This window comes from Marmota monax, unplaced genomic scaffold, assembly GCF_021218885.2.
Source record: "Marmota monax isolate L192 unplaced genomic scaffold, Marmota_monax_Labrador192_F-V1.1 WCK01_AAM20220418_F8-fsc00077, whole genome shotgun sequence".
Lineage (NCBI taxonomy): Eukaryota > Metazoa > Chordata > Mammalia > Rodentia > Sciuridae > Marmota > Marmota monax.
The window spans coordinates 3,765,449-3,792,213 of NW_026694610.1; the positions used below are offsets into that span (position 1 = coordinate 3,765,449).

General features: G+C 37.9%; 1 protein-coding gene across 1 annotated transcript in view; it reads right to left on the reverse strand.

Annotated features, from left to right (window-relative positions):
• Nucleotides 1–12,217: 12,217 nt before the first annotated feature.
• Nucleotides 12,218–26,765, reverse strand: part of Ttc23l (tetratricopeptide repeat domain 23 like) — a 56,655-nt gene continuing 42,107 nt past the window's right edge. Inside the window, 2 exon segments of the mRNA XM_046422302.2 lie at nucleotides 12,218–15,399; nucleotides 16,588–16,737. Of these exon segments, the coding sequence (XP_046278258.1) occupies nucleotides 15,313–15,399; nucleotides 16,588–16,737 (237 nt within the window). The 3' untranslated portion in view covers nucleotides 12,218–15,312.

Genomic DNA, 26,765 nt, shown 5'->3' on the forward strand with positions numbered 1-26,765 from the left:
GGGCTAACAGTTATCCCTGATTCTAATATTTTGACCTATTGCCGTGAAAGCAAAAGGCAGTGTTCTATGAGGAAGGGGCAGGAAGAGTGTTTGCTAAAATTTATTGAGCACATACTCTAGTGGCACTTTAATGTGCATGCCAAAGACATGATTTTATGTAAAACTCACAAAAAACATATATGGCTTGCTGATATCTGCATTTTAGTGATGAAGAAACAAGGCTCAAGGAGGTGAAGTGATTTGCCCAAGGTCACATAGTTCCTATGTGGCAGAGGCAGGTCAAGATCACAGGTCTGGCATACCCAAGATGTACAGGCAGGGCCAGGTCATCACTACTAATGGAGTGCAGAGCCCAGTCAGGCCCAGGAAAGCCCTGTCAACCCAGCGCAGAGTCCAGGCAGGCCCAGGACAACCCCACCAACACCCTCGGACCCCGCACTGGGTCTCAGCTGCATCTTTGAACATATCGCCCAACACTACTGCCCACCCCCAACCCCCAACTTGACACTCCATCACTGAAAGCAGCTGCCTCCATCTTGGAACACTGTCATCACCATCTTTAGTTGTGGCAACTCCCAGCTTGGAACACCGGCTGGGCAGGTATTCCATAGTCCCCAGTTCCCACTCTACCCAGCAGCTGCTAACCTGGCACAGTGACTGCCCAATATAAAACAGCTCTCTAAGACAGGTGGGCAGCCCAAAGAACACAAACCATAAGGCATCCCAAGAGAAAGGTCCCCGATTAGGAAGTAGAAAGGGAGAGGGTGAGTGAGATACAGTTTAGAGACTAAATTAGAGACCAGGAACTGTGAGGTCTATAGACGATATAAGGAGATAAGACCAGGCATCCACATCACATCAGCAGGCCCCAAAGGAGATCCTTGGGGTGTAGTCTTTTATCAGGGACCAGTTGGTGCCATACCCCACTTCCAGGTGCTCTGCACCAAGACCAACCCTCCCACCCTGGTAACCTTCAACATCCTGAGGGTGGAGATACCATCTAACAACAGACCACCCCACCTACTGGATGAGAAGGGAAGCAGGAAAGATACTGATCTCCAACCAAAGCAATCCTTGTTTCTTCCTTCAAGACTTTTTTTCATCCCTCTCTATTTTTCCACTATCACATCCCCAACATTTGTGAAACAAAGTACTTTGCATGAATTAGGGTACTGAGGACTTGGATGCCCGAACAGTATATTACAGTTGTGTCGTATATTCTTTCATTTCCTATTTTTACACTTTTTATTTTTCTTAATATTTCTGTGTGTTTGTTTTATATACTCTTGTCTTCCCACTTACTTGTCTCCCCAAAATGATTTCCTCTCACTTCTCCTGTTACCATCTTCTTTAGATTCCCTTTTCATACTTCCTAAGATCTAATAACTCTATATCCTCACCTCCTACCCCCTTCAACATCTCATCTTACACCTCACCCCCGGTTCTTTGTCCACCATCAAACTGTAAACCCTTCTTCAAACCTACTATTTATATTGTAGAAATTAATTAAACTCACCATTTCTGTATATTGTGACAAAATTGTAAATGCCGTATTAGCAACCATTTGGTTTACAGTTGTACATTGCTTGTATTGGGATCTGCTAACATTGCTGTTCCCCTCAAAGGAGAGGTATTAGAACCCTGGAGGGGCACTATAAGCCTAAAGAGTAAAAAATTATAATGCTGCAGCTCCTCAGTGCTAGAAGGAAAGCACATGAAGAATATGAAAAAAATACAAGGGAAAAAAGTGCCCCAAACAAATCAAGGTATTACATTATTAGGATCTATGGCTAGCACAACAGAAAAAATGACAGAGAAGGATTTCAGGATGTACATAATTAAAATGTTCTGTGAATTAAAGGATGATATAAGAGAACAAATACAGGCAACAAAAGATCATTTCTATAAAAAGCTACATAAGCAAATACAGGAAGCAAAAGATTACTTCAATAAGGAGATGGAGGTTTAGGAAATAAATCCTTGAAATGAAAGAAACAATAAACCAAATTAAAAGCTCAATAGAAAGCATCAACAACAGATTAGACCATTTGGAAGTCAGGACCTCACACAATGAAGACAAAATATTTAATCTCAAAAACAATGTATATCACACAGTGAAGATGGTAAGAAACCATGAGAAAAATATTCAAGAAATATGGGATAACATAAAAAGACTAAATTTAAGAGTTATTGGGATAGAGGAAGGCATAGAGGTTCAAACAAAAGAAATGAGCAATCTATTCAATGAAATAATATCAAAAATATCCAATCATGAAGAATAAATTGGAAAACCAAATACAAGAGGATTACAGGATGCCAAATGTACAAAATCACAACAGATCCACACCACGGCACATTATAATCAAAATGTCCAACCTACAGAATAAGGAGAGAATCTTAAAAGTCACAAGAGAAAGGAATCAGATTACATATAGGGGGAAAACAATTAGGATATCTGCTGATTTTTCAAGTCAGACCCTGAAAGCTAGAAGATCCTGGAACAACATATACCAAGTCTGAAAGAAAATGGATGACAATCAAGAATCTTATATCCAGCAAAATTAAACTTTAGATTTGATGATGAAATAAAAACCTTCCATGATAAACAAAAGTTAAAAGAATTTACAGCTAGAAAGTCAGCACTACAGAACATCCTCATCAAAAATATTCGACAAGGAGAAAATGAAAAACAATAATGAAAATCAGCAGAGGGAGGTATTATACTAAAGGAAAAACTAATCAAAGGAGAAACTAAGTCATTTAAATCCCCCAAAATAAACAGGAATGGCTGGAAATACAAATCATGTCTCAATAATTGTCACAAGCCAGCCATGGGTTTTGTGTGTGAGCTATGCACATTTGAGCGTATGAGGGAACTGGACTGACGTTGCTGCCTGATTGGGCTGTGTGACGTATGTGTGCCTTTTTGCTGACTCTGCCTATGATCCCATACAGTACCTAAGATGGGTGTGGCTTTCCAAGTTGTCAGTTAATCTGCTAACCACAAGACATCACCAAGCAACCCCCTGAAACCCAATCCTTTGCCTTATTTGGGTGGAATTTTCTTGAATGTCTTTCCCTGCAATAAATAGAAGGTTTCAGGTGTGCCTTCTCTCTTGCTCCTTCCAGCACTGGAGCTGACACTTGGGGTCATGAGCTGAGCTGTCCTGCCTTACAAACTTATGTTTATGTGCTGTGTGTTTTCTTCACCATTTTATTAGTTATTGATACAGCCAGGCCCTTTGAACCCTGCTCATGTTGCCAGCCTGGCCAGATAGTGATAAATAATAATCCTGAATGTTAGTGGCCTAAACTCACCAATCAAAAGACATAGACTGGCAGATTGGATTAAAAAAAAAAAAGACCCAACAATATGCTGCCTCCAAGTGTTGAGAGCCACAGCCGTAGGGGCCCCAGCAAACTTCCAGCTGCCAGCAAACTTCCAGCTGCCGGCTGATGATTGGCTCACAGCAGCCCCAGCAACATCTAGCTGATTGGCTCCTCTGCGGTGATGCTCATTGGGCTGTTTCCCTGCCCTTTCAGACCACGGAGCTGCTCATTGGGGGACTTTTTTGGCTCCGCCCACGTGACCCAGCCAATTGGCCTCAAGAGCAGGAGGATTGTGGGAGGTGGAGAGAAGCTTGTGTTGGAGAAAGAGGCTTGTGGGAAGCCGGTGGTGGCAGTTGAGGCTCTGAGGGTTTTTCCTGAGAGGCTGTTTTGTTTGGCGTGTGTGGTTCTTAAAATAAAGTTAGTTTCTTTTGACAAGTGGCTCCTGATTATGCTCAGCCAGACTGCGGCATTTGGTGGCTCGAACGGGGAGTGACTGAGGGTAAGTGAAACTGCTCGCCCCTGAGGGCAGGTTGAGAGGATGGGTAGCCATTTTAAGATTCCTCTTTTATTTTGATTCACTTTTGTTTTAAGTTGCCTGTCCCTGGAGATGAGTGAGACGGAAGAAAAATCGCTCACATCTGAGGAAAAACTATTTACGTCTGAGGAACAGATAGGGAGAAAGGACGGATGCACATGTCAGGAGGATAGAAAGGCTATAATGACTTTTTGTTGTTCCCTTTTTATTTCATTCTGTCTCGGTTTTGTTTGGCGTCATCTTGTTGGGTTGTATTATAGTAGAAATACGGGATCAGAAATTAGTAAAAAACAAACTGAAAGAGTGTTAAGTAAATTGTTAGAGGAAGGAGGCATCCCAGTAAAATCAAGAACAGTCAGGGCATACGTTGATACAATACAAAAATGTAGCCCATGGCTTTTTAAGGAGGAGTTGTTAAATATATCACAATGGAACCATCATGGTGAAGATTTAAAAAGAATAGAAAAGAAAAGCCCAGGGACTCTGCCAGTTGGCACATTGCCATTGTGGACGTTCGTATCTTGTTTGCTTAGTCCAAAGCCTTCAGTTCAGACAATGGTAGAGGAAGGAGAAGACATATTGATTCAAGTAAAAGAGAAGGTCTCTCAAGTTAGTCAGACAGAGGAAATGATTCAAGTAAAAGAGAAGGTCTCTCAAGTTAGTCAGACAGAGGAAAAGATTCAAGTAAAAGAGAAGGCCTCTCAAGCTAGTCAGACAGAGAAAGAAAGTGTAAAACAGAAAAGGCCATCAGGGGGAAAGTTACAACAGGAGACTGCTACTAACACCTTTCTATCACCAGAGGGTGTAAGTGTCCAACCAACAGCACCACCTCTACAGGAGACTGCTACTAACACCTTTCTATCACCAGAGGACGTAAGTGTCCAACTAACAAGGCCACCTCCATATGCTGGGAGGTCCCCAACCCCTGTAGTTGATAGTTGGGATCCTGAGACAAGATCTCAAATATTAACATGCCCTGTATTTGAGGCAGGAAGGCAGCGAGTTTACCATGTTTTAAATTTCAAAACACACAATTTTGACATTGTTTTATTATTTGTCTAGCTTGTTCCTTAGTTATTTTAAAACGCTTTTGTAAAGTATTAGCATTGACATGGAACTTTTTATGAAAATTTATAGCTTCTTCTAGTGTAGAGAAAATATGTATGTCATGTGTAGTTTTATCTGCTAAATCATTGCCCAAACTAAGGGCTCCAGGCAATCCTGTATGTGCCCTGATATGTCCTATAAAGAATGGATCTTTTCTGTCCCAGATTAGACTTTGTATAGTGGAAAGCAAAGAGAAAACAGTAGAAGAAGGGGAAATCCTACCAGCATCTTCAAGAGATACTATAGCATTAACTACATACTGACTATCAGAAAATAAATTAAATACAGAATCTTTAAACATCACAAAATCTTGTAAAACTGCATTAAGCTCTACCTTTTGAGCTGATTGTTTGGGTACTAAAAATGTAAAAGTTTGATCAGGTGTAACTATTGCTGCTGTACCATTATTTGATCCATCAGTGAATATATTTGGAGCATTCATGATAGGTGTTTTTCTTGTCATTTTTGGAAAAATTACAGGATGCGATGACCAAAAAGACAATAAAGGATTAGATGGTAAGTGGTTATCAAATGAAACATTAGATTTGCACATGATTATTGCCCAAGTTTTTAACTCATTAGCTAACTCATCAATTTGATTCATAGTATATGGAGTAATAATTTTTTGGGAGAAATTCCAAACACTCCCTTTGCTGCTTTTATTCCTTTGAGTATTAATTGCCCTACAGCCTCAGGATACCTAGTAAGAATAGTGTTAGGAGAATAAGATAAATGTATCCATAATAATGGACCTTCTTGCCAAAATACTCCTGTAGGAATATTTTTTGTTGGTAGTACAATAAATAATAAAGGCAAACTTATATCAATTCTATCCAAATGCATATTTTCCATATATGTTTCAATGATTTTTAATGCCTTTCTTGCTTCAGGCGTTAACATTCGGGGTGAATTTGGATCTGATGGACCTTTTAGGATATCAAATAAAGATCCCAACTCTCCTGTTGGTATACCTAAATAAGGCCTTATCCAATTTATGTCTCCTAATAACTTTTGAAAGTCATTAAGTGATTTGAGTTGATCTACTCGTATTTGAATTTTTGGTGGACGGACCATGGTTGAAGATAATAGAACTCCTAAATAATTAATTGGAAAATTTAATTGTACTTTATCTATTGCTATCTCTAGATTATAATTTTTTAATAAGTTTGTAAGTGTGGCATAACATTCTAGCAATGTGTTTTTATCTTTGTGTGCTAATAATACATCATCCATATAGTGAAATATTTGTAGTTCAGGATTTTGATTTCTAAGTGGCTGGATTACATTGTTAACATAAATTTGACACATAGTCAGGCTGTTAGCCATCCCTTGAGGGAGTACTTTCCATTCATATCTCTGATCAGGACCTTCATGATTCAGTGCAGGGATAGTAAATGCAAAATGTGGACTATCCTCAGGATGAATTGGAATTGAAAAAAACAATCTTTAATATCTATAACTAAAACATACCAGGTTTTTGGCAAAGCAGACAACTGAGGAATCCCCGATTGAGCAGGTCCCATAATAACCATCTCATTATTAATGGCTCTTAAATCTTGCAATAATCTCCATTTACCAGATTTCTTTTTGATGACAAAAATGGGAGTATTATGGGGAGATACAGAAGGTTGTATATGTCCTTCCGCTAATTGTTGTTTGACCAGGTCATGGGCTGCTTGTATCTTTTCTTTAGTCAGGGGCCACTGAGGAACCCATACTGGTCTTTCTGATTTCCAAGTAATTTTTATTGTCTCAGTGGCCCTTTCTGAAAATCCAACCCATGTCTGTCTGTTCCTTGATCTATTTGTATTGGTGCTGCTATACCTTGTTCTTGTTTTTCTAATCTTTTTCCTTTCCTAAAATCTTGTCTAGCCATAATAGTGGGTGCATTTTGATTGATGTTATTTGTTAATGTCAAACCTAATTGATCTAGGACATCTCGTCCCCATAAATTTACGGGAAGATGATCCAATACATATGGCTGTATAGTTCCTTCACATCCTTCAGGATCCTTCCAATCTAATACCATTGCACTTCTATGGGGATTAGTTGCCACTCCTAGGCCTCGAAGCGTTTGAGTGGCTTGTTGTAACGGCCAATGTTTTGGCCACTCTTGACGAGAGATGATACTAAGGTCTGCACCTGTATCCAGTAGCCCATTAAATTCATGTCCTTGAATATTTAGTTTTAGCATGGGGCGAGAATCTAAATTTAAAGAAAGCATAGCCCAATCTACACCTGTGGAGCCTAATCCCTTGGAACCTCTTTCTACAGTATGACTGGAAAATTTATCATGTAGGCTGGGTATTATTAGTAACTGTGCTATTCTATCTCCTGGTGAAATTACTGATATACCCTTTGGAGAACTGGCTATAATTTTTATTTCACCTTCATAATCGGGATCAATTACCCCAGGACTTATCATAAGTCCTTTTAGAGTAGAAGAGCTGCGTCCCAATAATAAGCCTACTGTTCCTTTGGGAAGAGGTCCTTTCACCCCTGTGGGAATGATTTGAACTCCCATCTCTGGAGTTAGTACTGCTCTGGTGGAGGCACAGATGTCCAACCCTGCGCTCCCTCTGGTTTGTCTGATGAGGGATCTGATGGACAATGTGTCCTGGGCACTACCCTGATGGGGTTGCTGGGTTCCTCCAGTGCTCCGTATATTTGTGGTTTTGGGCCCCGGAGCATTGGGCCCCCCGTCCATTTTTTGGCAATGGAGCCCGATGCCTTTCTCCACGATATCGTGGATAAACACCTGGTCCTTGTTCGTTTTTTGATAATGGAGTACCCTCTATGGTGGTTTGAGAACGGCATTCATTAGCCCAATGTCTCCCTCTACGGCATCGTGGGCAAATACCTGGTATTCTACTCCTTTGATACCTAGTTTTGTTAAACCCTCCTCCAATGGGGCAATTCCTTTTAAAATGTCCTGTTTGTTCACAATTGTAGCATGTTCTTGGCCTGGCATCTAAAGCCTGTTTTACTGCAGCTGCCACAATTTGCCCTTGTTCATTAATGTCTCTGGCATCTAAAGCCTGTTTTACTGCAGCTGCCACGACTTGCTCTTCTTCATTAATGTCTCTACATAATTTAATATATGTGTTTAAATCTTCATGTTTCCATGGTCTAATGATATCTCTGCACCAACGATTCGCTTGCTCATAAGCCAGGTGTTTTAGTAATGGCATTGCTTGTTCTGTATTCCCAAAAACTCTGGTAGCTGTTTGAATAAGCCTATCTACAAATTCAGCATAAGGTTCATTAGCTCCTTGTATTACCTTAGATAATTGACCTTGTAAACCTCCATGTCCTTGTAAAGTCTTCCATGCCTTAATTGCATCTGCAGCAATTTGTGCGTATACGCCAGGATCATATGCAATTTGTTGCTGCTGATCCTCATAAGGTCCCTTTCCTAACAACATATCTAGATTTCTCTGAGGATAACCAGCTGCTGCATTTCGCCTAGCCGTCTCCTTGCAAAATTCCTCATTGGCAACCTTCCATAACAGGTATTGTCCTCCATTTAGCACAGCTTTACACATATTAGCCCAATCTGCTGGCGTCATGTTCAAGTTGTTAATGGATTCGACCATGCTTACAGTGAAGGGTGCTTGAGGACCATAGGTTGTTACAGCCTCTTTTAGCTGCTTCACTGTTTTGAAATTTAAAACTTGGTAAAATCGCTGCCCTCCTGCCTCAAATACAGGGCATGTTAATATTTGAGATCTTGTTTCAGGACAGATGCCAGCAAAATATCATAACAGACACTACAGAAATATACAATATAATTAGAAATTATTTTGAAAACTTGTACTCCAGTGAAATAGAAAATACCAAAGACATCAACAAATTTCTAGCCACATGATTTTTGAACCAGGACAATATACATGGTTTAAACATATAAATTTCAAACAATGAAATAGAAATGCCATCTGAAGCCTACCAACAAGAAAAGCCCAGGACTGGATGGATACACAGTCAAGTTCTACAAGACCTTTAAAGAAGAATTAATACCAATACTCCTCAAATTATTTCATGAAATAAAAAAAAGAAACACTTTCAAACTCATTCTATGAGGCCAATATCACCCTGATTCCAAAACCAGGCAAAGACACATCAAAGAAAAAAAAATTCAGACCAGTATCTCTAATGAACATAGATGCGAAAATTCTCAATAAAATTCTGGCAAATTGAATATAAAAACATATCCAAAAGATAGTGCACCACGATCAAGTGGCATTCATCCCAGGGCATGCAAGTTTGGTTCAACATATGGAAATCAATAAATGTAATTCATCACATCAATAGACTTAAAGATAAGAATCATATGATCATCTCAATAGACACAGAAAATGTGTTTGACAAAATATAGCACCCCTTCATGTTCAAAACACTAGAAAAACTAGGGATAACAGGTACTTAACTCAACATTGTAAAAGCTATCTATGCTAAGCCTCAGGCCAATATCATTCTAAATGGAGAAAAAATGAAAGTATTCCCTCTAAAAATGGAAACAAGACAGGTTGCCCTCTTTCACCACTTCTATTTAACATAGTTCTTGAAACACTAGCCAAAGCAATTAGACAGACAAAAGAAATTAAAGGGATATAGACAGGAAAAAAAGAACTCAAATTATTACTATTTGCCAACTATATGATTCTACACATAGAAGAAACAAAAAATTCCACCAGAAAACTTCTAGAAGTAGTGAATGAACTCGGTAAGGTAGCAGGGTACAAAATCAGCACCTATAAATCAAAAACATTTCTGTACATCAGTGAAAAATCCTATGAAAAGGAAACAGGAAAACTACCCCATTTACAATAGCCTCAAAAAAATGGGAGAAATCAATTTAATAAAAGAAGTGAAAGACCTGTGCAGTGAAAACTATAGGACTCTAAAGAAAGAAAGAAGACCTTAGAAGATGGAAAGATCTTCCTTGTTCTTGGATAGGCAAAATTAGTATTATCAAAATGACCATACTATCAAAAGTACTATACAGATTTAATGCAATTCCAATCAAAATACCAATGACATTCCTCATAGAAATAGAAAAGGCAGTCACAAAATTCATCTGGAAAAATAAGAGGCCTAGAATAGCTAAAGTAATTCTTAGCAAGAAGAGTGAAGCAGGTAGCATCACTATACCAGAACTTAAACTATGCTACAGAGCTATAGTAACAAAAATGGCATGATATTGGCACCGAAATAGATTGGTAGACCAATAGTACAGAACAGAGGAAATAGAGCAAACCCATATAAATACAGTTATCTTATAATTAGACAAAGGCACCAAAAACATATATTGGAGAAAAGATAGCCTCTTCAACAAATGGTGCTGGGAAAACTGGAAATCCAAATCCAAAAAAAAAACTCTCTCCCCATGTGTAAAACTCAATTCAAAGTGGATCAAAGACCTATGAATTAAACCAGAGACCTTGCAACTAATAGAAGAAAAAGTAGGCCCAAATCTCCATCATGTCAGATTAGGCCCTGACTTCTTAAGATTCCTATAGAATATGAATTAAAATCAAGAATCAACAAATGGGTTAGATTCAAACTCAAAAACTTCTTCCCAGCAAAAGAAGCAATCTGTTCTTGCGACTAAAAGGCTCAGGGTTTACTCCAATTGAATTGGGCTTGGGCTGCAGGAAATAACCACACAAGAGACACAAATACCTTTTTCTTTGGGGTTGCTGTGACAGCTCCTCTGACCTTAAGGGTCCGCAAGAAGAGAGAGGGCGAGAGCACAAGCTGACCCCTTTTACTGAGGAGAAGCTATTCAAATGAGGCAAGGGGTCAGGTTTCAGGGGGCTGAGTCTATCTTCATGATGTCCACTGTCAGCAGGTTGACTGACACCTGGGTAGGCCAAACCCAAGGACACAGTAAGAGAAGGGGACACACACAAGGCACTTCCACGAAAGATTCTATCCTAAATAGGGCAAGGGATTATATTACAAAGCAACAGGTGAGCATAGCTTTACCCACGGGGCTGTAGCAAGACACACCCATGCACGAGACACCCCTCGAACCCAAGAAGGGTGGGGAAAGATCTGCCATATTTCTGTGACTGAGTACCTCAGCACCCAGCTGCGGAGTGTGACTCAGTCACATACAAGGTTGGTCTCCCACAAGTGAGGTGAATAGAGAGGCTACAGAATGGGAGCAAATTTTTACCACATGCACATCAGATAGAGCACTAATCTCTAGGATATATAAAGAACTCAAAAATCTTAACATCAAAAAACAAATAATATACAATCAATAAATGGGCCAAGGAACTGAACAGACACTTCTCAGAAGATGATATACAATCAATCAACAAATACATGAAAAAATGTTCAACATCTCTAGCAATTAGAGAAATGCAAATCAAAACTACTATTAAGATTTCACCTCACTCCAGTCAGAATGGAAGCTATTAAGAATACAAACAACAATAAGTGTTGGCGAGGATGTGGGGAAAAGGGCACACTCTTACATTGCTGGTAGGACTGCGAATTGGTGCAAATAATCTGGAAAGAAGTATGGAGATTCCTTGGAAAACTGGGAATGGAACCAACATTTGACCCAACTATCTCACTCCTTGGTTTATACCCAAAGGACTTAAAAACAGCATAGTACAGGCACACAGCCAGATCAATGTTTATTGCAGCACAGTTCACAATAACTAAATTGTGGATCCAACCTAGATTCCCTTCAGTAGATGAATGGATAAAGAAAATGTGTTATATATACACAATGGAATATTACTCAGCATTAAAAGAGAATAAAATCATGGCATTTGCAGTTAAATGGATGGAGTTGAAGAATATAATGCTAAATGAAGTAAAACAATTCCAAAAAACTAAATGTGGAATGTTTTCTCTGATATACAGATGCTGATTCATAATGGAGATGGGGGGGCATGGAAGGAACAAACTTTAGATAGGGCAAAGGGGAGGGAGGAGAGGGAAGGAGACACAGGGGTAGAAAGACGATGGAATGAGATGGACATCATTACCCTAAGTTAATGTATGAAAACACGAATGGTATGACTCTACTTTGTATTCAACCAGAAACATGAAAAATTGTGCTCTATTTGTGTAATATGAATTGAATCGCATTCTGCTATCATATATAACTAATTAGAATAAATAAAATTTTTAAATTTAAAATAAATAAATAAACAGATATTCATATGCCAATCTTTTTTTATTTTATTTTTTATTGGTTGTTCAAAACATTACAAAGCTCTTGACATATCATATTTCATACATTTGATTCAAGTGGGTTATGAACTCCCATTTTTACCCCGTATACAGATTGCAGAATAACATCGGTTACACATCCACATTTTTACATATTGCCATACTAGTGACTGTTGTATTCTGCTATCTTTCCTATCCTCTTCTATCCCCCATCCCCTTCCCTTCCATCTTCTATCTCTACCCCATCTACTGTAATTCATTTCTCTCCCTTGATTTTTTTTCCTTTCCCCTCATATCCTCTTATATGTAATTTTGTATAACAATGAGGGTCACCTTCCATTCCCATGCAATTTCCTCATATGCCAATCTTTTGGGGAAAAAATAAAATAATAAAAAAAAGATCACAGGTCTGACTCTAGTTATTTATATTTCTTACCAATACTCTTAATATAAAATAATAATAGGGTGATTCTCAGAAGCCTCTTATTTAAACATTCTGACCTATTTATTATCTCTAGCACCTCAGAAAGACAATTACTGTTATTATTGTTATTTCATTATTATGATGTCAACATTCATTGAGCATTTAAAACCTGCCAGGCCCTGATCTAAGCACTGTAATATATGATCTCATTATTTCTGAAAACCCACTTGCTGAGGAAGGTACTATTATTTTACCAATGCATAACTAGAAGCTGAAGGAGATTAAGTAACTTCTCTGAGGTCAGAGGACTGAGAGTTAGAGCCTGAGTTTTGAATCCAGGAAGTCTACCTTCAGAGTGCAAGCTACATCACCTGCAGAGAATGTATCCTAGAGTAAGAGATCTGTATTAAAATTCCAGTTCTGCCTCTTCCTGGGCAAATTAACTCAAGTAAGTCAGTTCTCATTTCTTCATATGTAAAATGGGTTCTGGAGTCTTACTTGATGAACAGGTAATGTGCATATGTGTACCCATCATCAAAATCTGAATACATATTATATAGTAAAATAAGGGCAGTTTTGAAATCTAATCAACTTGGATTCAAATCTTACCACACTTACCAAAATGGAGATTTCTGACAAGATATACAAATATTCTGAGCCTCTGTTTCATCATGGGAGACAAAAAATACCTAACAAGCAGCGTGGTTTATCAATCAGAAATAACACATATTAATATAGTACAATGTCAGGGAAATGAAGGACTTTGATATGATAATTGTTCATATTTTATGGTTACTTATTAAGCAAATATGCTTTCAATTCACTGACAGGCAAGGAACAAAGTTCTCTGTGTTGCCGTTTGGCTGTTCCTCTCTATACTCCTAACTTTGGCATCACAGAGGGAAGCTGGAGAACCTCATCCTCTGCTTAAGGATTTTTTAAAAAGGAGCTAGCCTTCTGTGGGTCCTGCCTTACATGTGGCTCTGACTGAGGTTGGTGCAGAGAGGATGGGCTGAAAGTATTCTTCCTTCTCATTTTTTCTCCCTGGTGAGCCCACTGAGAAGAGATGGATTGTGAGTCCCATGTGGTAAATGCAATCAGGGTCCTAACTCTCACCCAATAAGGATGACCCTTCTTTGTTTGAGGCTCTCAGAAAAAAGCACATCATCTAAAGGGTAGCACTTCCTTGAATGTCCAAGACAGAGGCTTTAGGCAAATTCCTTTACAGAACATCAGGCTCCCTTCTATCAAATGAGAGCTTTCAAATTGGGTATTTGTAAGGCTTGCTTAAATAAAATACTTTATGAGAGATAGGCAGTTAGTAAATATTCAACTAATTTTAATTCTCCTCTTTCTCAGAGAACATTTCAGTGTCAACATCATGTAGAGGTAAATAATATCAGTAATATACCACGGCTAAAGAATGAGGCAAGTCTGCATATATTCTCTTCAGCTTATGTCTAAACATTCAAGAACAGAATACAAACAAGTTCTCTCATCACTAACATTGAAAATAAGTAAATTCCCAATGAATGTACCATACATTTAGGAACATGGACTTTGTACCTTCATCAAGAAAAATAACTGACACATATGGGAAGCAATTTGTTATGTCAAATCCCAGAAGCTTAGCTTGGATCTAACTCTAGATAAAATGTTGCTATTATAGTGGTAGAAAGTAAAAGCAATTATGTTTTTATGTCGCATAAAATAAAGCTCCTAAAAATAAATAAATAAAGCTCCTTCTTTTGACAAAAAAAAGAAAAATAATTGAATTTGTATAAATCCATATCATATCTATCACACTGCATTAACTTGCAGAATTTAGCTATAATGTTTGGCATTGAAAAAGATATTATAAAGAACATTATTACTGTAGCAGAAACCTATAAACTGTGTGTGATAACTTTTAGTACTAGGGATCAAACCCAGGGGCACTTTACCATAGAGCTAAATCCCCAGCCCTTTTTATTTTTTTTATCTCTAGACAGAGTTCTTGCTAAGTTTCTGAGGCTGGCCTCAAACTTGTGATCCGCCTGCCTCAGCCTCCTATGTCACTGGGATTACAGGTGGGTACCACTGTGCCTAGCTACAATACTGTGTTCTAAAAGAATACAAGAAATAAGTTGGTTACCCTCAGCACAGGATTTAGCTAAATCTATAGCAGAGGCATTTTGTCTTACTAGTAACAATGACAGAAGTAAATCATCACCATCTGGTTGTATGGTTTCAATATTAGGTGTTTCCCAAAAGCTCATGTGTGAGATAATGCAAGAAAACTTAGAGGTGAAACGATTCAGTTATCAAAACCTTAACCTAATCAGTGCATTAATCCTGTGATAACTGTAGTGAGTGGTAACTGTAGGCAGGTAGAGTGTAACTGGAGAAGCTGGGTCATCGGGGTGTACCTGTAGATACATATGTTGTCTGTGGTGAGGAGAGTCTCTCTTGACTTGTTGGTGGCCATGTCCTGATCTGCCTTCCTCCACCACACTCTTCTGTCATGATGTTTTGCCTCACCTCCAGCCCCAAGGAATGGAACTGGACTTTGACCTCAGAAATTATAAGCCCCCAATAAACTTTTCCACCTTAAAATTGTTCTTGTCAGGTCTTTTAGACACAGCAGAGAAGAAGCTGACTTTAAACACTGGTTTAATCAGTGAGAGGCCTTTGCTAGATGTATATTCACACTGATGATCTGGTTGATGCCCAGGAACAGAACTTACCTCTGCAGTTGGGTAAGGAGGCCTTTTGTCTCTTTGCTTTTACTATGCTCACTTCCATATACAAGAATTTGAATCATCAGACACTGTATGTGAAGTGAGAAACATAATAGGTTAAAGAGAATCCTATAGCAAGTACCTTAAATGCAAATTAACTCAGAAAAGGACCAGTGGAACTGGAATATCATAACTTTAAATTTGGAATGCCTATATTACATGTCATTGGTTCCCTACCAAGTAGGAAAAGAACTGTCACTGAAGCCTCTTTAGTTACCTTCTATAACACTCATGCTGCATGCATACTCCAGTTTGCTTCACCTTCCTCTACCAAACATGGCTGCTGATAACTAAAGTAACAGCCCCAAACTGATAGCATCCCTGCTTAAAACATGACTACAGTAGTGGATTCCATTAGGATTTTCCACATAGCTATAACTAATGGATAGAAATTAAATAAAATGAGATTTAGGCATATATCCCAAAGCTGCCTTGTTTTCTCATGCTGCATAATTTTACTTTAGGTAGGTTTCCATTTTGAATTTTATTGCTAAACTTTGTTTCTAGCCAACATGGAATGGTAGGGACCAGATTTTCTCTATACCTGAATCAACAAAAAAATGAAAAAAGTAGACAAAAGTGCATTAATTTTTAAAACTTTTTAATTTTTAAGATACCATACATCAGACAATAAAAGACCATGATCCCTAAGAAAAGGATAACAAGTGAGGTTAACCCTATGATTATCCCAGATTATTGTTTTGACTGTTTCTGGGCATTATACAGGAAAGGAGACCAAAGCTCACCAGACTCTCCGAGAGAGCTGAAAGCCCCAGAAGATGTTTAGCAGACACTTCATGAAAAAGAACCATGGATATTTACGGTGGTTCTCTTCAAGTAAGGTACCTTTTTCCTGTTATTTGTGATTTTTTTTTGTTTACATTAAGCTAACCTAAAATGAGACAAAAATTTGTCCAAACTTGATGTTTATCAATGCAATATGTGGATTGCCTGTCACTCAACCCTCTGCTCACTTGAGTGTTAGTTGATCTTCATAGACTTCTTCCCTGACTTTGAGCAAAACTAGGTGTTAGGTAGAGGCATCCCTATCTATCTTACTAAGTCTCTAGCCTTTGTTCTGTCAGCATTTTAATGGTTTGTACACCCTGGAAGGGAAGAGATATACATACATATATACAAACATCACTCTTCAATTCTGCTGATAAGCCCAGGATAAAATGTAACAAACCAGCCAGAATTCACCTTCGTTGGCTCACCTTCCTTAGCAGCTGAATTGCCTTTCTGAGCTCTCCTTTGGCAAAGCAGATCCTGCCCAAGTTATAAAAAGTTTCAGCCACCTTTTTGCTACAGTCACCATAGCTGATGATCTGGGACTTCAGTGAAGCCTTTAGCAGTTTGTAAGCCTCCTAGGGGATGAATTTTAAAAAAAAATCAACCTGGCAGTTCTGAAAGAGCCTGCGGTTTCTATGGCACGAGCTCTGTGAAGGAGGCATTCTATCCTACAATGACTTGGCCCCACCAGGACAGTTAGTTATGATGTGTCACCTAAACAATTTGTTTCTCCTGAGTTAAAGTTCCAAGCTTATAACTAAAAGTAGTTAATTCACATGTATAATATTATTTAATTTTCATGACTATCCAATGTGACAGAAACTATTGTTATACTCATTTTACAGATGAAGGAATGAGGATTTATAAAAGCTAAGGATCTTGCCAAAGATCACATAACCTATAGCTGACCATCTCAGGATTCAAACACCACACAGTCTGAATTCTGAATTCCATAGCCCTCATTCTTTCTTTTAAAAAATTTCAGACTTTTTTGTTAGCTGAAAAGTAATAGGATAGATACTCATAAAATGTTCACCTAGATTCACAGATGATTACCATTTCTCCACATTTGCTTTAGTGTGCTCTTTTTCTCCCAAGTGTGTGCGTGCACACACACACACAAGGGTGAATATATATATACCCATAAGTTGTAGTCATCAAGATACTTTCCCCATAAATACTTAAGCAATGTCTTCTTAGAACATTTTCCTCTTTAACTACAATAACATTATCAATCAATAAATTTTAATTGGTACAATACCATTAGCTTCATATATATTCCAGTGCAAATTTTCTAATTGTCCCAATAAAATCTACTAAGAATATTATATTGCATTTAGTTTTCATAATTCCATAGTCTTTTGCAATTTTTATATTTCATAATATTAATATATCTTAAAAAGTTCAGACCAGCTGTCTTTCAGTCTAGTACTCACTCTCCCACTGGAGAAGGCTGTGACATTTTTAAAAAACTTATTTGTTCTTTTGGCATTAAAAGAAAATAAAATTATGGCATTTGCAGGTAAATGGATGGAGCTGGAGAATATCATGCTAAGCAAAGTACGCCAATCCCCAAAACCCAAAGGCCAAATGTTCTCTCTGATAAGTGGATGTTGATCCATAATTGGGGGCAGGGGCATGGGAAAATGGAGAAACTTTGGGCAAAGGGGAGGGAGGGGAAGGGAGGGGCCATGGGGGTAGGGAATATAGTGGAATGAGATGGACATCATTGCCTTAGGTACGCATATGAATGCACATATGATGCAATGCCACATTGTGTAACCAGAGAAATGAAAAGTTGTGCTGCAATTGTGTACAATGAATCAAAATGCATTCTGCTGTCATATATACCTAATTAGAATAAATAAATTTTAAAATATATAAAAAATAAATAAAAATATAAAAAATTATTTGTTCTTTCAAGATGTACACAATATACATTTTGACATATTGTACAGAAATAGAATAATTTGTTCCATTTAGGATCCCATTGTTGTGGTTGTACATGGAATTACATTGGTCATGTATTCATATGTAAGGATAGAAAAGATACCTTAAATTCATTTTACTGGCTTTCTTATTCCCATCCCACCTCCCTTCTCTTCATTCCCCTTTGTCTAGTCCAATGAACTTCTAATCTTCCCTCCCTTGTTGTGAATTAGCATCCACATATCAGAGAGAATATTCTGCCTTTGTTTTTTGGGGACTGGCTTATTTCACATAACATGATATTCTCCAGTTCCATCCATTTACCAGCAAATGCCATATTTTCATTGTTCCTTATGACTGAGTAATATTCTATTGTGTATATATAGCACATTTGCTTTATGCATTCATCTGTGGTAAGATACCTTGGTTGGTTCCATAGCTTGGCTATTGTGAACTGAGCTGCTATAAACATTGAAGTAGCTGTATCTCTGTAGTGTACTGATTTTAAGTCCTTCATGTTTATGCCAAGGAGTGGAATAACTGGGCCAAATGGTGGTTCCATTCCAAGTTTTCTAAAGAATCTCCATACTGCTTTCCAAAGTGGTTGCACCAATTTTCAGCCCCACCAGCAATGTATAAGTGAACCTTTTTCCCACAACCTTACCAACATTTATTGTTGCTTGTATTCTTGATAATTGCCATTCTCAATAGGGTAAGATGGAATCTCAGTGTAGTTTTGATTTGCATTTCTCTAATTGCTAGAGAATGTTGAAAAGTTTTTCATATATTTTTTTTTGCCCATTTGTATTTCTTCTTCTGTGAAGTGCCTATTCAGTTCCTTAGCCTGCTTATTTACTGGAGTATTTGTTTTTTTGCTTGTTTGTTTGTTTTTGTTTTGGTGTTAAGTTTTTTGAGTTATTTATATAACCTGGAGATTAATACACTATCTGAGGTGCTGGTAGTAAAGATTTTCTCCCATTCTGTAGGCAATCTGTTCATATTCTTGATTGTTTCCTTTGCTGTGAAGAAGCTTTTTAGTTTGATACCATCCCATTTTCTGATTCGTGATTTTATTTCTTGTATTTTAGAAGTCTTTTTGAGGAATTCTGGCCTATATTTTTTTCTACTAGGCATAGGGTCTCTGGTCTAATGCCTGTGTTCTTGATCCATTTTGAGTTGATTTTTTTGCAGGGTGAGAGAAGGGTTTAACTTTCATTCTACTACATATGGATTTCCAGTTTTCCTAGCACCATTTGTTGAAGAGGTTACCTTTTCTCCAACGTATGTTTATGGCACCTTTGTCTAGGATGAGATAATTGTATTTAGTGGGGTTGTCTCTGGGACTTCTATTCTGTTTCATTGGTCTTAATGACTGTTTCTGTGCCAATACCAGGCCATTTTGGTTTCTATAGCTCTGTAGTATATTTTAAGGTCAAGTATCGTGATGCCTCCTGCTTCACATTTCTCGATAAGGATTGCTTTAGCTACTCTGGGCCTCTTACTTTTCCAAATGAATTTCATGACTGATTTTTCTATTTATATGAAGAACATCATTGGAATATTAATAAGAATTGCATTAAATCTGTATAGTGCTTTTGGCAGTAAGGCCATTTTGAAATTATTAATTCTGCCTATCCAAGATTTGATATCTTTCCATCTTCTAAGGTTTTCTTCAATTTCTTTCTTTAGTGTTCTGTAGTTTTCATTGTAGAGGAGTTTCACGTCTTTTTTTAGATTGATTCCCAATTTTTTTTTTGAGGCTATTGTGAAGGGGAAGTTTTCCTGATTTTCAGCTGATTTATCATTGGTGTATAGGAACACAACTGACATATGAGTGTTAATTTTATATACTGCTACTTTTTGCTGATTTTATTTATGAGTTCTAGAAGATTCCTAGTGAAGTTTTTGGGTCTTCTAAATATAAAATTATGTCATCAGCAAATAGGGATAATTTGCACTCTTCTTTTCCTATTCATATCCCTTTCTTTCTTTTGTCTAATAGCTAGTATCGTCCTGATACCCAAACCAGACAAAGGCAAATCAAAGAAGAAAACTTCAGATCTATGCCCCTGATGAACATAGATGCAAAAATTCTTAATAAAATCCTGGCAAACAGCATAAAAAAACATATTAAAAAGATAGTGTACCATGATCAAGTGAGGTTCATCTCAGGGATGCAAGGCTGATTCAACATATGGAAATCAATAAATTTAATTCATTTCATCAATATACTTAAAGACAAGAATCACAAGATTATCTCAATAGATGCCAAAAAAGCATTTGATAAAATTCAACATTCATTATGTTCAAAACACTAGAAAAACTATGGATAGTAGGAACATGCCTCAACATTATAATAGCTATATATGTTAAATCCAAGGCCAACATTATTGCAGTGGAGAAAAATTGAAAACATTCCCTCTAAAAACAGTAACATGACAGGGATGACCTCTTTCTCCACTCCTATTCAACATACTCCTTCAAATGCTAGCCAAAGCAATTAGTGCTCACTCTTTACTACTTACAATATAGCAAAAAAAAATCAGTATATATTGAAAAATATTTATCATATTGCTTTATGTATTTGCCTTCCAATGTGTTTTCTTTAGAGAGGATAATGAGGTTTAGTTATCATTGTACCTTCAAGATAATTGAATCCCATATAATTGAAATAATTGAACTACCTATTATTTCTATTTTGACATGTATAAATAGAACATTTCTTCAGAACTAAGTTGAAAGTGTAACCATTATCCTTTATATGCCATATTAAACAACTGATTTTAAAAAGCTTCAATTGCTGCTTTCCAGGATATTCTGTCAATAATCTAAGAATCGTGAGGCTGGGTTTGTAGCTCAGTGGTAGAACACTTGCCTAGCATGTGTGAGGCACTGGATTTGATCCTTAGCACCTCATAAAAATACATAAAATAAAGATATTGTGCCCATCTACAACTAAAAAATATATATTAAAAAATCTAGGAATCTCAGAGCTCTATAATATCTTTGCATTTTTAAAGTAGGAAAACATGCATTATAATTTCATTATTTTTTAAGTATACAAGTATTTCACCTTCTTGGTTAAGTTTATTAAATTCTAAGTATTTCATTCTTTTGGATGCTATGGTAAATGAGATAGTTTTCTTACTTCCTTTTCAGATTGTTCATTATTAGTGTACAAAGATACAACTGATTTCTATATGTTTGTCTCAGGCAATTTTATTGAACTTATCAGTTTTGGGGTTTTTTTTACACATTATCTTTATTTTTATTTATTTATTTTTATATTGTGCTAAGGATCAAACTCAGGGCCTCACGTGTGCAAGGCAAGTGCTTTACCACTGAGCTAAAACCCCAGCCCTGAACTTATCAGTTCTATCGTGTGTGTGTGTGTGGGGGGGGGTGGGGGGTGTAATCTTTAAGGTTTTTTTATATAACACATATAATTCTGTAAACAAAATTTCTATTTTTTCCTTTTCAATTTGAATGCTTTTTGTTTCTTTTTTCTTGCCTAATGATTTGGCTAGTACTTTTAGTACAACAGTGAAAAGAAGTGAAGAAAGATGGTATCCTTATTTTGTTCCAAATTTTAGAGAAAAAGTTTTTAAATTTTTACTACTGAATATGATATTAACTGTAGGCTTTTCATATATGATCTTTATTGAGGATAATTTCCATTTATTCATAGGTTGTTGGCTGATTTTTTTATTATTTTATTTATTATTGAATTTTGTCAAGTTTATTTCTACATTTTTTTGTGATGATCATATAATTTTTATTCTTTAAGTTGGTATATTACACTGACTGATTTCTGCATGTTAATGTTTATTTATTTATTTTTAAAGAGAGAGAGAGGAGAGAGAGAGAGAGAGAGAGAGAGAGAATTTTTTAAATATTTACTTTTCAGTTTTTGGTGGACACAACATCTTTGTTTGTATGTGGTGCTGAGGATCAAACCCGGGCCACATGCATGCCAGGCGAGCGCGCTACTGCTTGAGCCACATCCCCAGCCCACATGTTAATATTTATAATATCATCTGTTTTGCATGTAAGTGGCCAAAGAAAAAAAAACTATACGTTCTCTTTTGTTGTTTTGCTTTGTTGTAGTAGTAAGGATTGAACTCAGGGCATTATGAAAGTGAGGCAAGCGCACTACTACCAAGCTATACCCTTGGTCCTTTTTACTTTATTTTGAGACAGGGTCTCTCTCTAAGTTGCTTGAACTGGCCTTGAATCCATGATCCTTCTGTCTCAGCTTCCCAAGTCACTGGGATTACAGGCATGTGCCACTATGCCCAGTCAGGAAAACTCAATGTTTTTTAAAAGCCCAGAAAACATATAGTAAGTACCTCTTCTTTCTTTTATCTTTGCCTTTGTCATTTGATGATCTGCTGGAAGATGGTGGTTCTAGCCAAATGGACACTTTTTTTTAAATCAGTGACAAATAAAATCTTTATTTACCAAGTAGAAAATTATATTCCAGAGGAATACAACTCCCAAACTATCTGACATTCTGTTTTGTTCCTTGAGAATAGGTTAGAGACTCATATCAGGCTTGGAGGTGAGAAAATAACTACTTTTAAAAATAAAAAATGTGGAAAAATGGAGAAGATGGCAGCTGCGCACGGGGGTTGCTGAAGTGCTGAGCGTGGTGCTCAGAGCAGCGGCTTTAATCGAGATTTTGCGCAACTTATAAGAGCTCCTTTCACCGTTAATCTATAGCGGACCACTTTGCCAAGCAGCCGGAAGAACAAAGAGATCGAAAAAGAGATGCTTGGCTCCCGGACGCTTTGCTGCTCAGAGCCGCGGGCGCTTTGCTCCCATCTGCTTCCTCTTTCGCTTCGCTCCGGGCGGAGAAGCTGAATGTGCAATCAGCAGTGGATTGTAAGTACCCGAGGCAAAGGAAGCTCAGTGCGCCCCGCCTTCCTTTTTTTTTTTTTAATACTTTTTATACAGGGAGAGTTTGTGGATTGGGATTGCTGGCAGGGCTGCGGTTTCTGTGCCAAAAATCCACTCCACGGGAGGCACCATTTGCTCTCTGCTTGCTGTCTTGATGGCTCTGTCTACATTGTCCGGCAGCCGCATCTAGAGGTTGGAGCTGGGCTGCGTGCCGAGCCCTGTCCTCCGAAGGCTGGACTGCGGCCTTGAGCACTTGGGTCGCCTGTTCGCCGCTGCACCTTCGGGCAGAGCCTGCTCTGGGGTCGTTCTGCATCCCCCTGCGAGGGGACCTGTGTTCCAGAGGAGGGGGCCTGAGAGCCGCGGCGGCAGCCGCTTGGGCCCCGGGGGCCGGGCACCGGGCAGCGGTGCAGCTACGGTCGCGGACGAGCGCGGCGCCCCTGAGCGTGGCCCCGGGGAAGAGGCGACGGCGGCAGGGTTTAATTTCTAGAAATCTGGACTGGAAACAGAAGCAGCAGTTTGTATAAAAATCCCAAGAACTTGCTTATGCCAGGAAGCTGTAAGGGCAACATGAATATCATTGAGGAGATCTAACATGGCAACGGGCGGGGAGAGATCAAGTCTCTGACCTCTTCAACTGCGTGGGCATAGGGAGCTGTAAACTGTATAAATGCTGTTTGCTCAGGATCACTAGGCAATGCTGAGCTGACGTGGATCTGGGGTGTATAGTCTGGGCCCCTCAGAACACACACACCGAGCCCGGATCGGCTGCATTCAAGCTCCGGTTCGCCTGCTTCTCATGACTCAGCACTAACAATCCCGCTGAAATAACTGGTCGGCCCTTATGAACTGTCAGAGGTAAAAACCAACCGAGCCTTCATAGGCAGTGGCCACAGGATTGAAACGGGGATTGGGAGAGACAGTCAGGACCCACCCGTTGCATTGGTCACCCGGCAAAGGGAATGAACGGTCACCATTTGCATGGGATACCACTTTGGCAGAGAACTGACGTCACGGGCGGAGGAGATAACTGCATTGAAACCAGCGCGACAGGGCTCCCAGGAGCAGCAGACCTGGCGTGTGGCCAGTATTGAGGTGAGTGTCACAGGTGAGCACGGCCTGGCTTGAGGAAACACAAGAGAAGGCCCTAGGCACTCAGGATTGGAGACCCGCCCAGTCTGTGAGGAAGAGCTGCTGCACAGTGAATGGTTCCCACCTATTGAGAGGAGAAGCTTGGCCCAGTGGGCACAGCTCCACCTACTGGAAGAGAAATTAATCGAACTCTAGGACTGCATTTATTATTATTATTATTATCATTTTTTTTCTTTTTCTTTTTTTTCTTTCATTTTCAATTTTTTTGGTTGTTGTTCTTTAACTTTTTTAATGTTTTTAATTTTTTTTAATTTTTTTATTTTATTATTATTATTTTTAATTTTAATTTTCATTATTTTTATTATCATTATTATTTTTGTAAAAAAATTTTTTTTCTTTTCTTTCTTTCTTTATTTTCTAACTTTTTTTGTGTGTTTTGTTTTTGTTTCTTTTGTCTTTTCATTTCTTTTCAATTTTCTTATTCCCCCTTCCTTGAATTCTACCTGCCTACTCCCATTCTCTTTAGTGATTTCTTCCCTTCCCTTCCAATATATTTCCTCCCAAGCATCAAATAAATTTATAAGAGTAAACAGTAACTCAGCAGTCAAACAGAACAAGAAGTAACATGAGCAGCATAAAAAAGCAAGGAAGAAAAGGAGTACAAACAATGAAGGACAGCCTAAATATTCAGGAGGACCTAGAGTCAGCAGAAAAATGGTCATATAAAGAACTCAAGGAATACCTTAGACAGATGGAATGGAACCTTAAAGAGGATACGAGACAGCAAATCCAAACAGTGAAAGAACACTTTGAAAATGAATTACATAAACAGATAAAAGAAGAAGTTAAGCACCTTTATCAGGAGATAGAGATTATAAAAAAAATCAAACAATAATTCTAGAAATGAAGGAAACGATAAACCAAATTAAAAACTCAATTGAGAGTATCACCAACAGAGTGGAGAAAGTAGAAGCCAGAACGTCAGATAATGAAGACAAAATATATCATCTTGAAAAGAGCCTAGCCAACTCAGAAAGGCTGGTTAAAAATCACAAGAGAAACATCCAAGAGATATGGGATAACATAAAAAAACAAACCTACGAGTCATCGGGATAGAAGAAGGTACAGAGATTCAAACCAAGGGAATGAGTAGCCTGCTGAATGAAATAATTACAGAAAACTTTCCAGAAATAAAAAAGGAAACGGATATACAAATTGTAGATGCATACAGGACACCGAGCACACAAAATCACAGTAGACCAACGCCAAGACACATTGTTATGAAGATATCCAATATACAGAACAAAGAGAAATATTAAAAGCTACAAGAGAAAGGAGGCAGATTACATTCAGGGGTAAACCAATAAGGTTAACAACGGATTTTTCATCACAGACGCTGAAAGCGAGAAGATCCTGGAACAACGTATTTCAAACACTGAAAGACAATGGATGCCAACCAAGAATTCTGTATCCAGCAAAATTAAGCTTCAGGTACGACAACGAAATAAAAATCTTTCATGATAAACAAAAGCTAAAAGAATTTGCAGCCAGAAAACCATCATTGCAAAGCATCTTGAGCAAAACACTACACGAGGAAGAAATGAAAAACAATAACCAAAACCATCAGTGGGAAGTGCCTCTATAAAAACAGAGGGTGGGGGGAAAGCTAACCATGGAGAAACAAACTAAATTAAATAAAAAAAAAAAGAAGATAAATAATCAAACATGGCTGGAATTACAAACCATATATCAATAGTAACTCTAAACGTTAATGGCTTAAACTCTCCAATAAAGCGACATAGGCTGGTAACATGGATTAAAAAAACAAATCCAACAATATGCTGCCTCCAGGAGACACATCTGATTGCAAAAGACATACACAGGCTGAAGGTGAAAGGTTGGGAAAAAATATACCACGCACACGGTCCTCGAAAGCAAGCAGGGTGGCCATCCTCATATCGAATAAAATCGACTTCAAGACTAAGTTAATCAAAAGGGATAAGGAAGGACATTATATACTGTTAAAAGGAACCATTCACCAACAAGACATAACAATTATCAATATTTATGCACCAAATAATGGTGCTGCGACGTTCATAAAACAAATTCTCCTCAAGTTCAAGAATCAAATAGACCACAACACAATAATTATGGGTGACTTCAACACACCTCTCTCACCATTGGACAGATCCTCCAAACAAAAGTTGAATAAAGAAACTATAGAACTCAATATCACAATCAACAACCTAGACTTAACTGACATATATAGAATATATCAACCATCATCAAGTGGATATACTTTTTTCTCAGCAGCACATGGATCCTTCTCAAAAATAGACCATATATTATGCCATAGGGCAACCCTCAGTAAATATACAGGGGTGGAGATTATCCCACGCATTTTATCTGATCATAATGGAATGAAACTGGAAATCAATGATAAAAGAAGGAAGGAAAAATCCTACATCACATGGAAAATGAACAATATGTTACTGAATGATCAACGGGTTACAGAAGACATAAAGGAAGAAATCAAAAAATTCTTAGAGATAAATGAAAATACAGACACAACATATCGGAATCTATGGGACACAATGAAAGCAGTTTTAAGAGGGAAATTCATCACCTGGAGGTCATTCCTCAAAAAAAGGAAAAACCAACAAATAAATGAGCTCATACTTCATCT